Genomic DNA, 15,720 nt, shown 5'->3' on the forward strand with positions numbered 1-15,720 from the left:
GATGCAGTGCAATAAATAAGAGAGAATGAGAAACGCAATGAATTATACGAAAAAATATCGGAAAAATATTTTCTGCTACGCAGCAAGTTGTACTGTACGGAGCAATTAGCGATTCATACACTGCAGACACTGCAATGCAGTGCAGTAAAACTATAGGCAAAATACACGGTGTCTACACCGTTCAAAAGCCTGTTTAAAAAATCTGATATCTTGAATCGCCCAAAGTATGCTATTTCTTCATGGTTCTTGACATATTTTATTTCATTTTATATTTTTGTCTTCGTAATGATCAAATGGGAACAGCACCGAAATCTCTCTTTTCCTTCTCATTTTCACTGGCATTAGTACTCTTTTTCTAACTGTGTTAGTATTCCTTTATTATTTCTCTATATTATCATTTATTATTCATATTAATTTTAAAATTTTCTTAATTTCGTATTTTCTATTAACCTATTACCTTTCTCTTATTTCCGATTCTTTGACAATATTTATTTTTAGTTCCTTTCTTTCTTCCATAGTCCATTTTATTATTGACTTCTTTTTCCTATAAATTCATTTGTTTACTATGTTAGACGCTTCTCATTCGTTTCCTAAAGGTTTCCAAAGAATTTTAACTATTACATTGCCAGTAGCTGTAATTTTTTCTCTGTATTTCGTCAGATTTCACAGTGCGTCTTCTTTTTCAATTTTCTCTAGTTACAGCTCGATTATTTTTCTAATACTCCATCTTCCAAATACCTGCATTCTTTCTAGCGTGTAGATCATTGTTAAGCAACCACGTGAATGTAAAGAGTCGACTCTTACTCCTTTATTCCCGTTTCGTGTTTTTTTTTTTAATATCTTTAGTTAGACTTTACGCCCTTTTCACTTTACTGATCTTTCATTTATTGCTCATATTTATAGTACATTCAGCTGCATAGTTCCTCAAAGAGATGTAAATTATCTTCCTCATTAATTCTTCATAGTTGTGTTTCTAAGTATTTTGGCGAAATTTTATTTTGCTATTCAATTTTTTTTTTTCAGAAGTAGTTCTAAGACCAGTTTTATTGGCTGTTCATTCTTCAAGATTTATCTAAATAACTGTTTGCGTCAGATTTTTGTAAAAGTATTGCGAAATCGCCTGCGAAAGGTAGGCAATATGCCATCATTGCATTCGAATTCCTTCTTAGCCTTTCCATTTTCTTATTTCATGTCATTAATTTTTTTTCTAAGGCAGAACGAGGATTATGAATAATCCTTTCACTTAAACCAGTTTTTATTTCAAATCTTCAAGATATTTGTCGCATACCTTTCGCTCAAGATACTTAACTTCTTAGAACGTTGTCTGCCGATTGTAGTGCTTTCTGAAATCAATAAATTATTGTATTCAGGATTGCTGATTAACAGTCTGTACTGAATCATTGATTTTAAGTCAAAATGTTTTTCACTGGATCTTATTTTTCATAAACCACCCTATTATTCTCCGATTTTCTTGTCTAAAGATTCTTCAACACTGTTCAGAAGATTTTTGAGAACATTTTGTATGATACACTCTTACATGAGTTTAGTCCAGAATCTTTCCTGTTTGTCCAAATATTCTCAGAAAGCTAAAGTAGATTTCTTATAATGTATGGTACTGACCATTTAAATAAACATGTTGTAATTGAATCTTCACCACTTGTCATATTATTTTGAAGGTTTGGTAATATTATTTGTTTCTAGCTCAGTTGGTGGCAAATTTCCTAAATAATTTCTTGCATTCCTGAAAATATTAATTTAACTGTTGGAAATCTGCATCGTAAGACTCAATGAAACTTTATCAAGAATTTTAAAATTATCATTGTTGAATAACGCAATATTACCTTTTTTCTGTGAGAGGTATACATAACTGTACTTCACAGGTCCTAGTCTCAGATGATTACAATGTTCCAAGTAAATATGGCAGTTATGGGAAAGAGCCTATACGAAAATTTTCCAGTGTTGTATCGAACATCAGTGGTACATAAAGTGTGGGGTACAGTAAAATACGCTAAGTACGCTTTAAGTTATGTAAACAGGTTAGAAAAAATCTCAAGCAATTACACAACATTATTTACGAAAGCAGTACATCAGATGAGTATGTGATTCATCTTTCCTTGAAGTAGACTAAAAGTCCTCAAAATTATAAGATGTTTACAAATACATATGTAATATTCCATGGCTCTTAAAAAAGTACAGTTGACCTCACAGTAACTTACAAACAAGTATGAAAGAAGTAGCGTGAGGACTGAGATAAGTTAAACAGGTAACATCAATGAACAGATGCATATACGAGAACTTTTAAGAATACAATGTTAAGCACATCGTGCCATATTCTGTATGAGTATACAAAAATATACACTATCAGAGAGGCAGAATAAAGAAGAAGAATTTATATCTTAGAATTTCATCATATTACAATGTGTCATTGTTATCAACAGTGTAAAAACAGACAGTATTCTTGGAAGCACAATGAAAGTATCACTCAAAGAGTGGTACATAAAGTAATGGGATTGCTAATGCTTGATAAACTGTCTTGCATCCCATAAAATCTTAGACCACGTCAACATATTTCTAATGTTTGTAATTAATGAAACATTAGTAAACAACCAGTTAGTAATCACTATCACAAACATAATAAATATATGTTATTTAAATATATCTGGCAACTATGAGGTTACATCAGAAATAAGTAGAGCAGAGCCCACCTGCGCACATCAGCGCACACTCCACTGCAGAGTGAAAATCGCATTCTGGAAACATCCCCTAGGTTGTGGCTAAGCCATGTCTCCGCAATACCCTTTCTTCCAGTAGCGCTAGTTCTGCAAGGTTCGCAGAGGAGCTTCTGTGAAGTCTGGAAGGTAGGAGGAGAGGTACTGGCATAATTAAAGGTGTGAGGAGGGGTCATGAGTCGTGCTTGGGTAGCTCAGTTGGTAGAGCACTTGCCCGCGAAAGGCAAAGGTCCCAAGTTCGAGTCTCGGTCTGGCACACAGTTTTAATCCGTCAGGAAGTTTCAATGATGGAACTATTTTTTCTTTATTATTAGAGGTTTCGTTCTCTACTTCAAGGAGTATAGCCGGCTGTTTGAGATTTCCCTCATTATGGAGTTTCGGTTATCTCAGTGAGTTACCGCTGAGCTAGAAATGCGTCGAGGGGCTCCCAATTGAAATAAATTGGAGAGGCATATCAATCCGTCATTCGGTTGACAACCAAGGCAAACTTCCTCCAATTTAGTCGAACTATGGGATTGGAACTATTTTAATTTATTGCAGGAAAAGCATTGACCCAGACGCCCAAACGTAGTTAAAATCCTGTGTGTGTATGTGTATGTGTGTGTGTGTGTGTGTGTGTGTGTGTGTGTGTGTGTGTATGTGTATGTGTGTGAGTGAGTTTGTGTGTGTATTTCTGTGTGCGAGGGTAGATGCAAGAATTCTTGCTTTTCATTTTTCGAGTTCTCTGCTCTCAATAGAAGAGAGAGCTGTTTGAGGCTCTGCCCATTAAAAAGTAGGATTTCTCTCATCCAAAGATCACAGCACGCTGTGTGTTGTCCAGAGACAATCCAAATTAGAAGTATTTCATCAGATAACCAAGGGAAATCTGCAGAAAATGTAGGCTGGAACAGTGCAAAGTGACTATTTTATTTGTGGGACGAAGATATCAGATGTCTCCGACAGGTTTTAAAATTTATTGTGTGTGTGTGTGTGTGTGTGTGTGTGTGTGTGAGTGTGTGTGTGTGTGCGTGTGTGTGTGTGTGTGTGTCAGCGAGTAATCGGTGCACAAGAGGATGTCCCACATTATACACCGCGATTGGACTATGATACTGCGATTGACGTATCTTCGTTGGTGTCAGTACAGTCTCTGATCCCAGTGCAAAGTAACACGTCAATTTCATATGTGTAATTTTCTTGACGGCGATGGATGTTGTTGGGAGATCGGAGTTTTGTAGAGAATCAATGTGACCGTTGTATCGAGAACATTCAGTACAACAAAGCCGCCGTGAAAACTCATAGTTAAAACGATATTAATGATAATAATAATGATAATAGTAACATCACGAAAGACAGTAATAGCACAGTTTGAATAAAGGTGTCAACCAGGTTTGCATATAACTGAAGCCATCCGGAATAAAAATACTGACTGGACTAGTAACAAGTCTGTCACCGCTACAACTACTGATGACAGTACTAATAATAATGATAATATTCAAGAGAGACGGATTAAGACGGAACCATTTCCAAGGGGTAGAAATGTTGGTAACCCAGCCGCAGTTGGGAACTGGTTGCTAAGAAGGATACTTACAGGCAGTCTGGTAAAATGTGCGCCCGGAAACAACGGCTGATAGTACTACAGTTTTAGCAGACAGTTCATTAATTGCCTTTTGTAGCAAGATAAGGGACTTAGTTCTCATCACAAAGTCCGATTCCTGCTTCAGAAATATTTGGAGAAGGGAGTTGAAATGCAGTGGAAGAAAAGAATTTTTCTACGATGGGAATAAGTTTTTCTGTTGTGCTGTTCAAACAACAGTGGTAAGGCAGATGAGAGAAAGGACGGATTGTGTGTACTGCTCAGACGGTAAAGCACACAGCGCATTTCGTGCTTCTCTACACAGTAGATAGGTTTTCTGTGCGTAAGGCGATGACGTATGCTATAAACAACAGTACCGATAACAGAGATCGCCGTCTTTTTTACCTAGAAAACCTTAAGCTCATGAAATATTTTCATGTAGAGCGACCGAATAATAGCCTCTCTGACAGGAGTTATTTTTGTCAACAAACACTACAACAAATTTAATTCCATCCAACATAAATGATATTTTCTTGAAGCCTGCAACAGTATCACTAATGATTTAAACAATAAAGTACTGCATCACTAACGTTTTACCATGTACAGCGAGACTTTTTCAAGAATTTTTAACCATTTACAAGTGCTATGAAAATTTACATGATTATTTTATTTGATTTCTGCGGGAGTGATCTTCCGCTTCTCTTGTCCTGCAGTCTTCCTTGTATGAATTTAAGGTCACTGTGCCGCGCGCCCAATACCTCAAAAATCTCATTAAATAAGTAACAGTGTAGAATTAACCAATTATTTAAACGAGTAATAGGACGGCATTAACAAATCGCTAAATTAAAACAAGAATATTGTATCATTATCTCGGCAGATAAAATGTTAAGTTATCCGTTTAGCTATACATTCATCTGTTCCTGTCCTATCAGGCAAATTCTAGTATCTTGGAGAGCTCGTGTAATATCAGGGGTATTCACAAGATATAAAGTTACATATACACCGTCGTCATTCCTATAATTTTAGATTACGTTATTGCACATAATTTTGAAAATTATGCAATATAGAATGTCGCAATTTCTTTTCCTGTCAATTTTTACTATGAAAGTAGTCAGTCATTGATTTCCTCCACCTAGTCGATTATGTGTTAGGCACACAACTATACATGTGGAAAGTTGTAATGAGTTATTATGCACTGTGGTATCGAATGGTTTGCATTATGAACAATATGACGACTCCGTTTCTTGTGAAAGTTTTGAGATTATTTAAATGCCATTTAAGATCGCCTCCAAAGCCCCGTGCCAAAGTTCTTTAATGACTATTTTATTAGATTTAGTTTCTAGTGAGCCACCACATTAAAGGGCTAAATTAAAATCCCCTGTAAAATTTAAGTTACCAGAATAAACATCATAACTGGGACCAGGGATTTACCACTTCACTACATTAAAAAAGTGCCGCAGCTGCGGCTACCATTAACGAACAAATTGAACTCAAAATATTAATTCCAAGGAATAGATGATGTCACAGCTTCTCGTAGCGACAGAAAAACTGTACGGTACGCAAAATTACTAACAAAGTGAGAACACTTCCTTATCCGTTCACTCTATAAAATGAACAATTGGTCAAGTGATGTGGGCTGTATAAAATCAGGCGGAGACCTTCAGCAGGCACATCACACTTGGCAGGAGAGCCTAGTGCTATAAGCATCTGTTAGTGCCCACGGTGCACTCAGAACCGAAACGTGCGTCGTGAAACAGTCAGCCGGCATACTAGAGATATTGCGCAACACATCAGCCAAAAGTTTCATCGAATTTTCGACGTGATTTTACGTTCGTGGCTGATCGGAAGTAGGAAAAAAAATAGCATTCGTATTTGTAAGGAAAACAGATGTAGACAGTTTCTTGCTTCTTTCTGTTTCCTTTCAGTCACCTGAAAACGTTTATTTTGTCTTACAATACGTAAGTTACAATCTCCGTGATAACACATGAATTATATAAAACACAGGATGATACAAACTAGTGTTTATTAGCACTATTCCCATTGCAAGTGATAACATTTCTCAACCTATTAGGGCTCATGCAGCACAAACATTTCGCTTCAGAGGGGTGTGGTCAACACAAAATAACGTTATATAACGTATTTGACTGGTCAGGATGATGGCGTGAGGGTCATAGGGCGAGCCGGTGATCAGCATTTGAACACTATCGAATAATTTACTTTAACTTTTATTAAGAACTCGTTACACACATACTCAGAAGCGATCAGTGTCCTACCAGCCTACCGACCCGAACGCGTCGCGGAAGCCCGGTGTATGACGACGCAGCAGGGTGTCTCATGACAACAGCCGCCCGGCCGACAGAAATACCCACTTTTATTCTGCGTTGCTAGCTGACTCGCGCGGGCAGCGACCCGGCAATGCGGAATCAGCGGTAACGGAAATATGTGTACCGCGCTGGAGGGTGAACGATCGATTGCCTACTTCACACGTTCCCTTACATTTATAATAATATAAAAACACTTAAAGCTGGCAAAGAGCTCCGCTTTAAAACTATTTTCGTAATAATAGCGTCTGGAGCAGATATTTATTGAAGTTTTGTACTATCGAATCCCAGCGCCATCCGCACAGACATTATGCTACTCTGCGATGCTAGGAAGTCTGGCGGGTTGTCGAATAAACTGGTGGCAGGCGTTGCCATTTCAGTAGACAGAAGCATATATTCTTAGTTGTTGTGCTGTTGCAGACATGATTTCCGTCCATTTTACAAACGAAACGTGTCAATCCATTTCATTACCCTGCGGTCTAACAGTTCTTCTACTGCCGGGTACTACAGAAAATGAAGTCCGGGCAGTACGGCTGAAGAACATAGAAAGCTCAGCTCTGCACTGATGTTAGGATGAGAAAACTGGTTGACGAGGAGGAATGTGCACGTCTTTACAGATAATGACCCTGAAATTCCAATGCAGTGGCACATAATAGCTACCATTCAGTGCCGTATCTTCCCAAAGATATTAAACCACTGACAATGGAGTACGAAATACCACCAACGTGGACGACACAAATAATCGAAACTAAGATTTTGTGGAAGAAAAAGTATTCTCAATGAAGTCAGTCTCGTTGAATGCGTAGTACAGTAAAACAACAGGAAGACGGTAGGAATGTGCGAAGGTGGAATGATCACTAACGCAGGAACATCTTATCTTATCAGTACTACTAAAAAGGTAAAACCACTTTGTGTCAATTGCCGCTTGCTTATGAGGGGCAACTGAAAATGGAGAGGTAGATTTATAAGACGTATGCACAAAGACTACGAGAGGCACAGAAAAATTACACGGCCATCAATGTATAGAGATGTCTCTAAGCTTAGATTCGTAATACGCACCAGGACGTAGTTATACTGAGACACAGGCGTCTGAGAAGATGTAAAGAAATCGTACGCTCCATATTGTCGTGTACAGTTAATTCGAGCCTGCAGACAGGCAACCCAATGAAAAGTACTGCAAACCGGGTTGCGGCTTTGTGTGCAATTCCTGTCAACAATGCGCTTGCGTGTTTTGCGCGTCACAAACGGTGACCATACTTGTCATGTGTCGTGTGAGTTAAGCATTTTGAGAGGTGCTCTATCTACTTAAGTGTGCCTGTTTTTTTGTATGTCTTGTGGTTTTTGCGCAGTCCCCTTCCGAAATTTCAGGGGGTACTTACGAATAACACTACTGTATAAAGCAACTTATCCGCATTTGGGAAACGAAACAAAAAGTAATATTTTTATTTTCATTTATCACTTAATGAATACATGTACAATAATCTCTTTCACTAGCAAAAATATTGGTAGTGAAAGGACAAAGACTTTAAATGTTGTTATAATTTACTCGGTGACAGATGCAATATTACCTCACAGGTATAACACAATAAGTCAAGTATTCAAGCTAGAAACTGTGTATACGTGTATACCTTCGGTTAGCATAACTCACGGCGCACCAGTTACCCAGTTTGTTTTCATCCAGTATTTGAGACTGAAAGAACTAACTAATTTCTGATAAACTTTAATATAACTTCCACGACTTTCAAAACTTTTCTCGCTGGCAGTCCCTACAAAATAATGAAAGGAAACATTTTATCGGTTACTACAGTTTTCGCTGTTTATGCAGTACAGCTTCAGCATCAGCCATGACGTTTTAATTTATGACTTTTTACTAATATATCTATTCGCAACACATTTATCACACTAAATCCACATATGTCACTATATCTATCTTCACAGTTAATATCACTGCACAACATACGGTTCAGAAGATATAACGTTGTGAAAATTAAGATGGGTAAAAAAGCTAAAAAACTAACTCTTATTAAAGTGGGGAGCCGTTACCCAGAATTTAGTCACATGGTATTAGAGGATCCACTGGGTGTGTGTGTGGGGGGGGGGGGGGGGAGAGGAGAGAGGGGGAGGACAGTGTTTTAATCAGAAAAATCATAGGTAGAAATATGTCACGTAGCACTCAGCTCGTGACTTGAGTTGCTGAGATGTTGAGTGGCAAGTATTACATCTACATCTACATCCATATTCCGCAAGCCACCTGACACTGTGTGGCGGAGAGTACCTTGAGTACCTCTATAGTTTCTCCCTTCTGTTCCAGTCTCGTATTGTTTGTGGGAAGGATTGTCGGTATGCCTCTGTGTGAGCTCTAATCTCTCTGATTTTATCCTCATGGTCTCTTCGCGAGATATACGTAGGAGGGAGCAATATACTGCTTGGTTCTTCGGTGAAGGTATGTTCTCGAAACTTCAACAAAAGCCCGTACCGAGCTACTGAGCGTCTCTCCTGCACTGTCTTCCTTTAGAGTTTATCTATCCGTAACGCTTTCGCGATTACTAAATGATCCTGCAACGAAGCGCGCTGCTCTCTGTTCGATCTTCGCTATCTCTTCTATCAACCCTATCTGGTACGGATCCGATACTGATGAGCAGTATTCAAGCAGTGGGCGAACAAGCGTACTGTAACCTACTTTCTTTGTTTTCGGATGGCATTTCCTTAGGATTCTTCAAATGAATCTCAGTCTGGCATCTGCTTTACCGACGATCAACTTTATACGATAATTCCATTTTAAATCACTCCTAATGCGTACTCCCAGATAATTTATGGAATTAACTGCTTCCAGTTGCTAACCTGCTATATTGTAGCTAAATGATAAGGGATCTTTCTTTCTATGTATTCGCAGCACATTACACTTGTCTACTTTGGGATCCAATTGCCATTCCCTGCACCATGCGTCAGTTCGCTGCAGATCCTCCTGCAATTTCAGTACAGTTTTCCATTGTTACAACCTCTCGATATACCACAGCGGCATCCGCAAAAAGCCTCAGTGAACTTCCAATGTCATCCACAAGGTCATCTATGTATATTGTGAATACCAACGGTCCTACGACACTTCCCTGCGGCACACCTGAAATCACTCTTAGTTCGGAAGACTTCTCTCCATTGAGAATGACATGCTGCGTTCTGTTATCTAGGAACTCGTCAATCCAATCACACAATTGGTCTGATAGTCCATATGCTCTTACTTTGTTTATTAAACGACTGTGGGGAACTGTATCGAAGTCAAGAAACACTGCATCTACCTGTGAACCCGTGTCTATGGCCCTCTGAGTCTCTGTGTCTAGATTAGGAATGTCGAGTGGGATGCGACAATGGGGAAAGGGTGCTGAAACAGTCAAAATATTCGTAACAGGTTATCTGTAAGATCGGCACCGGGGTACATACCTGAATAAGTATATCATCTGAAAACGAAGCTACATTTAGTACCTCTGACCCCATTAAAAGTAGGCTGAAATAAGCTACACTGAAATAAATAACTATACAAGGAAACGAACTTCCTGTTACACTTCATAATGGTTCATTTAATCTTCTTCAATATGGAGCAATTATTATGACAAATATTTCGCTGAAACCACATTTCAATGCGAAACTCACCAATTTTGACTGACAGAACGGCTGTCAGAGCCAACACATTCCGCTCTCGTCTATTTTTAACGCACCCTCTTCCCTGCAATACAGCTATCGAAGAGGTTTCACCTACTGCTCGAAACTGGCAGAAAAACTGTAAAAACTTCCCAATCTGGAGTCTTCATTTGCCACATTAAGATATCTCTCTGTTAGGATGTTGTAACTGAATGTTAGTATTAATGCAGCCGAGACAAACACGATGGCAGAAAACTTATTTTGAATATAGTTAAATTAAAACAGTGCAGTTTGCATACCAGTAGCATCTAATTAAAGATTTGCTTCATAGGGCGGCACTAGAACATAAATGTCCTAACACAATAATAAATAACCAACAACATTCGTTAATAGTTATCAAACAGAACTTCACTTAACTTTCGTGACAGTTTAATGCGTGGCACTAGATGTCTTTTATTTAATACAACGCAGTCGATTGTTTTGATCCATAAGTTAGTGGCGCTTATCCATAAGTTTAATAAACACATAAAAGAAACTTAGGTCACGAATAACATATTCTCCTTCACTATTTAAAACTGCCTGAGGACGCTGGAGTAACTTTTCAATTCCGCGATTGCAGAAATAACATGCTCCTGAGGCGAAGAACACGTCGAGCCATGATTGGTTAGCATTTTCATCCAGAAAGGAAGTTCCTTGAAGGTTGTTAAAAAGAGAGCATAAAAGGTGAAAATGTGTGGGAGGAAGACCAGGTGAATAAAGTGGGTGCGGAACGACTTCCCAACCCAGTTCCTGTGTAGTGTCTCCTGTAAGTCTAACAGAATAGGAGCGGGCTTTGTCGGGAAGTAGTATTACTTTACGTGGACTTCCCGGTAGTTGTTCTTATATTACGTCTGCAAGACGTCTCAGTGGTTGACAGGAAATGTCAACTGTGGTGATTATACATCGGGGAAGCAATTCGTACCACATCACACCGTCTCTGTGCCATCAGATGCATAACATTATCTTTTGTGGATGCGCACACATCTTTGTAAGGAGAGTTGCCCCTTTGTTTAGGCTCAAGAATTCCTTTAGTTTCCTTATGGTAGTATAAAGAAACCATTTCTTGTCACCTGTAGCAATACAGGATATGAATGGTTGGTGTTATTCACGAGCCAACTGATGACGACCAAGCAGGGATGCACATACGGCCACCCGCTGCTTTTGGTGATTTTCGCTTGGAACATGCACCTTGTTACTGAACCTTCCGTGTTGCCTGCAAATGTCGCACGATGGTGGAATGATCACAGCTCGTCACGGTGTTCCTGAAAATGGGGAGTCACTAATGTCAAAATAATGCTCCTTAAAACGAGAAAATACGCGTTGTACTTCACTGATTTCGAATAAAATATGTCACTCATCAGCTTCTTTTTTGTAGTTTCGTAGATATTTAAGCTCCGAAATTTAATTAACCTATTGCATAAGTGTACATCGTGGGCAGCGGAAGCGGGCACACCCTAGGGAGCCGTTAGTGCCAGGCTCCCATCATTACTGTATTAGTGGCGGGCGCGATCCACACGCCTAACATTCATATGCCGCTTACTTTAAATTGGACTACAGTTTGGAGACTAATCTGGAAAAATGAAATGCAACTTTTGCTACTATATGAGATTCTGCCAAAAAAAAATGTGGTAAAAAGTAAGTAAATGGTTTTTTGCATTAAAAGTAGTCGATATAACTGTTAATGCATATTTCCACTGTGAAACAAGACGGTGAAAGCCTTAAAGCCTTAAAGGGAAAATGTTTGCGGTTGCCTATGGAATCTTTTCTGTGCCCAGGCATGCACCTCCTCGTCCGAAGCAAACCGATGATCACGAATATCTTACTTTAGGGCTCCACAAATATGGAAATCACTTGGGGAGAGATCGGGACTATATGGAGGATAAGAGCATCCCAGAGAAAGTTCTGCAGAGTGACCGAAACCATTCACCGACAAAATGCACGCCGAAATATTGCCAAGGTGGTTCCGACAACGTTCCAGAAGTTTCGCTTGGAAGCCCTTACACATCCTCCATAGATTAATGACCTCTTCACAAAGGATTTCGATGCTTTTTTGAGCCCTGAAGAAAGAGAATCGTGGCCGTCGATTTGCTTCGGACGGAGAGATGCGCGCCTGGCCACAGACAAGGTTCCATAGGCAACCGCAAACATTTTTCCACGATAGCGTTGACCACCGTGTCTGACGGATAAATCTGTTAACAGTTAGGGCGATTACATTTGAAACAATAAATAGCTTACTAGCTTTTCTCTATCTGTCTCATTTTCATTTGAGTGTCTCTTATATGTCTCTTATATGGAGGGGAACAGTTCTGAGGTGAGCTGTGTGTCCGCCAGTGCCTGGAGCCGTCGTGGTACGTGTCGGTGGACATGCAGCTGTTCGCCCTGGCGCCGTGGCTGCTGCTGGCGGTGCGCCGCTACGGCGCTCCCGCCGGGCTCTCCGCTCTGCTGCTCGCCACGGCCGTTCCCGCCGCCGTCACCTTCTGCAGAGGGCTGGACCCCACCTTCATACCGGACCCCTCGTAAGTACCGCACAGCCTCCTGCAGTGACTCTAGAGCCTGCCAGTGCGTTCCAAAGGCAGTGTGCCGCCCTACTCAGTATACAATTCCAGTCACTTCTACAAATATGTCTACAGAACTCTTCATAATGATTAACCTCCCCCTCTTCCTCCACCTGCCTCGCTTCCATTTTACTGTCCCTTATAGCGCGATATGAATGGAGAGGAGGAGAACTCAGGTGAGCCGTTCAAAATGTGTGTGAAATCTTATGAGACTTAACTGCTAGGCTCATCAGTCCCTAGGCTTACACACTACTTAACCTAAATTATCCTAAGGACAAGCACACACACCCATGCCCGAGGGAGGACTCGAACCTCCGCCGGGACCAGCCGCACAGTCCATGACTGCAGCGCCCCCGACAGCTCGGCTAATCCCGCGCGGCACGTGAGCCGTGAAGAGTTCTTAAATAATAGAACCCAGTGTATATATGAAAACAGTAACCGTTCTCGAAAGAACGGATACCATTGATGACCATGCAGCTTCTCTAGAATAAGTGATAATTAATTAAAACCCTCAGCTGCCGGCAGGTGTTGTTGATATACCTCCATGGGGACAGATGAACATGTGTGCCCCGACCGGGATTCGAACCAGGGATCTCCTGCTTACATGGCAGACGCTCGATACATCTGAGCCACCGACGACACAAATGAATAGCGCGACGGCAGGGACTTATACCGTGCACGCTTCCCGTGAGACTCACATTCCGAACTGTCCACAATCTACATGCGTAATGTAGCTAATACTCGTATATATTTGCCCATCTACTCATTACTCGCGAACACTAAAGTGACGATTCCCGTAAGAGTTGGGGCAACCAGTGCGCATTCGCACAGACGAAGGTCAATGGCTGGGTAGCCTTTAAATATACACTCCTGGAAATTGAAATAAGAACACCGTGAATTCATTGTCCCAGGAAGACGAAACTTTATTGACACATTCCTGGGGTCAGATACATCACATGATCACACTGACAGAACCACAGGCACATAGACACAGGCAACAGAGCATGCACAATGTCGCCACTAGTACAGTGTATATCCACCTTTCGCAGCAATGCAGGCTGCTATTCTCCCATCGTAGAGATGCTGGATGTAGTCCTGTGGAACGGCTTGCCATGCCATTTCCACCTGGCGCCTCAGTTGGACCAGAATTCGTGCTGGACGTGCAGACCGCGTGAGACGACGCTTCATCCAGTCCCAAAGATGCTCAATGGGGGACAGATCCGGAGATCTTGCTGGCCAGGGTAGTTGACCTACACCTTCTAGAGCACGTTGGGTGGCACGGGATACATGCGGACGTGCATTGTCCTGTTGGAACAGCAAGTTCCCTTGCCGGTCTAGGAATGGTAGAACGATGGGTTCGATGACGGTTTGGATGTACCGTGCACTATTCAGTGTCCCCTCGACGATCACCAGAGGTGTACGGCCAGTGTAGGAGATCGCTCCCCACACCATGATGCCGGGTGTTGGACCTGTGTGCCTCGGACGTATGCAGTCCTGATTGTGACGCTCACCTGCACGGTGCCAAACACGCATACGACCATCATTGCCACCAAGGAAGAAGCGACTCTCATCGCTGAAGACGACACGTCTCCGTTCGTCCCTCCATTCACGCCTGTCGCGACACCACTGGAGGCGGGCTGCACGATGTTGGGGCGTGAGCGAAAGACGGCCTAACGGTGTGCGGGACCGTAGCCCAGCTTCATGGAGACGGTTGCGAATGGTCCTCGCCGATACCCCAGGAGCAACAGTGTCCTTAATTTGTTGGGAAGTGGCGGTGCGGTCCCCTCTCGCAGTGTCCGGAGCAAGTATGATGGGTCTGACACACCGGTGTCAATGTGTTCTTTTTTCCATTTCCAGGAGTGTATATATGAAGATCGAATGAGCTTCTGTCGAATGAATGATAATTAATTAAAATACTCCGCTGCCGACAGGTGCTGTTGATATACCTCGATGGGGTCAGCTGTTAATTATCATTTAGAACCCATTGTGTTCTGCTTTACGGCGAGTGTTCTTTAGAAACAAGGGTATCGTCACGAGTGCCCCAGGGAAGCGTGGAACACAAGACACGCTGTCGTTCTCTATATACATAAATGATTTGGCGGATAGGGTGAGCAGCAAACTGTGGATGTTTGCTAATGATGCTGTGGTGTACGGTAAGGTGTCGAAGTTGAGTTACTGTAGTAAAAGACCTTAGAAAAAATTTCCGGTTGGTATGATGAATGGCAGCTAGGCCTAAATGTGGAAAAAATGTAATTTAATGCGGATGTGTAGGAAGAACAAACCTCTAGTATTCGGATACAGTATTACTAGTGTCCTGTGTGACACAGTGAAGTCGTTTAAGCATCTGGGCGTAACGGTGCAAAGCGATATGAAATGGAACGAGCATGTGAGAACTGTGGTAGCGAAGGCGAATGGTCGACATCGGTTTATTGGGAGAATTTTAGGAAAGAGTGGTTCACCTATAAAGGAGACCAAATACAGGACGCTGGTGCGACCTATGATAGAGTACTGTTCCAGTGTTTGCGATCCGTACCAGGTCGTATTGAAGTAAGACATCTAAGCAATTCAGAGGCGGGCTGGCAGACGTACTACCGATAAGTGAATGGAGATGCTACAGGAACTCAACTGGGATTCCCTGGAGGAAGGCGGCACTATTGAAAAAATTTAGATAACCGGCATTTGAACGGACTGCCCAACGATTCTACTGCCGCCAACATACATTACACGTAAGGGCTACAAAGATAAGATACGAGAAATTGCGGCTCATACGGCGGCATATAGATAGTCGTTCTTCCCTCGCTCTGTTTGAGTGTGGAACAGGAAGGGAAATGTCAAGTAGTGGTGAAGGGTACCCTCCGACACGCACAGTACGTGGCTTTTGCAGTATCTAT

General features: G+C 41.4%; 1 protein-coding gene across 1 annotated transcript in view; it reads left to right on the forward strand.

The window, feature by feature from the left end:
• LOC126281222 (O-acyltransferase like protein-like) overlaps positions 1-15,720 on the forward strand; it is a 289,646-nt gene that overhangs the window by 225,826 nt on the left and 48,100 nt on the right. The window contains exon 8 of the mRNA XM_049979974.1: positions 12,606-12,790. Within this exon, the coding sequence (XP_049835931.1) occupies positions 12,606-12,790 (185 nt within the window). The remainder of the gene's footprint in view (positions 1-12,605; positions 12,791-15,720) is intronic.

This window comes from Schistocerca gregaria, chromosome 7 (assembly GCF_023897955.1).
Source record: "Schistocerca gregaria isolate iqSchGreg1 chromosome 7, iqSchGreg1.2, whole genome shotgun sequence".
Classification (NCBI taxonomy): Eukaryota; Metazoa; Arthropoda; class Insecta; order Orthoptera; family Acrididae; genus Schistocerca; species Schistocerca gregaria.